At 40.1% G+C, this 1771-nt stretch overlaps 1 protein-coding gene across 1 annotated transcript; it reads right to left on the bottom strand.

Moving 5' to 3' along the window:
• Positions 1 to 631: 631 nt before the first annotated feature.
• LOC113809701 (uncharacterized) lies at positions 632 to 1771 on the bottom strand. The gene is made up of 2 exons (XM_027361364.2): positions 1438 to 1771; positions 632 to 1311 (listed from the first exon to the last, which is right to left on the bottom strand). Exons 1-2 carry the CDS (start codon positions 1699 to 1701, stop codon positions 667 to 669), a joined length of 909 nt encoding a protein of 302 aa, XP_027217165.2. The 5' UTR covers positions 1702 to 1771; the 3' UTR covers positions 632 to 666.

The raw sequence follows: 1771 nt of genomic DNA, 5'->3' as shown, positions 1-1771 counted from the left end.
GGCGCATCGCTCTTCTCCCATTCTGAATAGCGTTTTTCACTGAATCCTTGTCATTCTCGTCATATATATATATATATATATATATATATATATATATATATATGCACATTTATATATATATATATATATATACATATATTATAGCTAGATGGATATGTATGTGTGCGAATGAGTGGTTTGTTTTTCATTGACAGGGAAAATTGGCATGTACATACAAAATATATATATATAATATAAATATATACATATATGTATGTGTGTGAATAGATGCACGCATCACTGCACTCCAAATATGTAGGGAGAAGAGGGGGATATTCTATACGTCTGCTTGTTTGCGCTAATCTCTTTTTATCGAATCCCTAGTTATTCATTTTTTGTTACTCTTTGTTATAATAATTATTTTAGTTTACTGTGATAATTACCATCATAGTTAACATTTGTAATTTTCATTTCATATTCATTCGCAATTTGTATAAAGAAAAATTATCTTATGATTATGAGGAATTGATAACTCGAGGAAGTATTTTTATATAATTCATTTGGGAAACATTTGAATAACATAATTTAACAAATATGATAATGGAATAATATGTATATTGAATATGTTCATTTTAACTAATAGAATGAAACATTCTCTAAAATGAAATATAATCAGCTGACTTCGGGTCAGAAGTTGTTTGTTGCTGGCACGCCGAGAGCCTCCAAGCGAGCCCTGTATTCGGAGCAGAACTTCTGCAGGAGGCGGAACCTCTGCCTCAGTTGCTGGTTCCTCTGCTCAAGGCCGTCCAGCTCCGTGCGAGCTTTGTCGTGCAGATCGCGCATCTTCCTTCGGTAAATGGCCGAAGCCTCGTTGTTGAGCACGCGGGACCGCTGTTCTCGTTGCTCAGCGCTACTGAGGAACTGACGCTGATGCCGATGTCGATAGCCTTTCCGTTTCTTTGAAGTGCCACTTCCAGACACACCAGCAGTAGCTACACCTTCTTGGCTTTGGAGGACATTAAACTGTTGGTTCCAGTCGAGAGAAATGCCCGATTGTTGATAAGGTTGCTGATAATTGCCCATTTGTTGATCATTATGATAAGCATATCCAGAATGCTGATCGTATGACTGAGAAATATTCATTTGCTGAAAAGATTCTCCCAAATTGGCGTCATACTGAGAAAGGTCCAACGGTGGCTGATGAGAATAAGAGGAGGTAGCCTGTTGCTCGCAATACAGATAAGGATCATATCCTTCTGTGTTGTGAGACGATGGATATGACGGTTGCATCCCACTGCTGAACATGTCATTTGGATTGACAGCACCAAGACCCTGCAAAGATTAAAAATGCATCAGTTATCTTGCACACTTTGACTGCTTCCTGTTTTATCAGAGGAGAAACATAATCTTCCATATATCCAGATTTTTATCAATAGCTAAAAGCTGGCGTACACAAACCAAGAAATCCTCGTCTTGCGAAGAGAGAGATGTGGCACTGAAAAGGCCTCCTTCACGAGACGCCGAGTCGGATGCTGCTCCCGCAACGCTCGACTCAGGCCACAGTTCGGCTGCCAGAAGATCCAGGTCAAAGTTGGCAATGAGCTCTTCATCTTCATGGTCATTTGAGCTTTGTGTGTCACGGAAGATCAAACTGGCACTTGGATATTCATCTGCGCTTCCGACGGCGCCGTAGAAGGCATCTTGAGTTGGGTAATCCGACATGACGACGTTTGGCGAAGTTGGTTTCGTTGTAGAGGATTTTGGAAAGGCAAATAGGATTGCTTAGCATGGC

Source organism: Penaeus vannamei, chromosome 27 (genome assembly GCF_042767895.1).
Source record: "Penaeus vannamei isolate JL-2024 chromosome 27, ASM4276789v1, whole genome shotgun sequence".
Lineage (NCBI taxonomy): Eukaryota > Metazoa > Arthropoda > Malacostraca > Decapoda > Penaeidae > Penaeus > Penaeus vannamei.
The sequence above is the reverse complement of the archived record's forward strand: the minus strand, read 5'-3'. Positions and strand labels throughout refer to the sequence as shown.

Excerpts from the sequence above, each read along its gene's own strand:
- LOC113809701 (XM_027361364.2), bottom strand. The coding sequence starts at position 1,701 with ATGTCGGATTACCCAACTCAAGATGCCTTCTACGGCGCCGTCGGAAGC. Across the intron at positions 1,312-1,437 it reads CGCAAGACGAGGATTTCTTG|GGTCTTGGTGCTGTCAATCC; the intron begins GTTTGTGTACGC and ends TAATCTTTGCAG.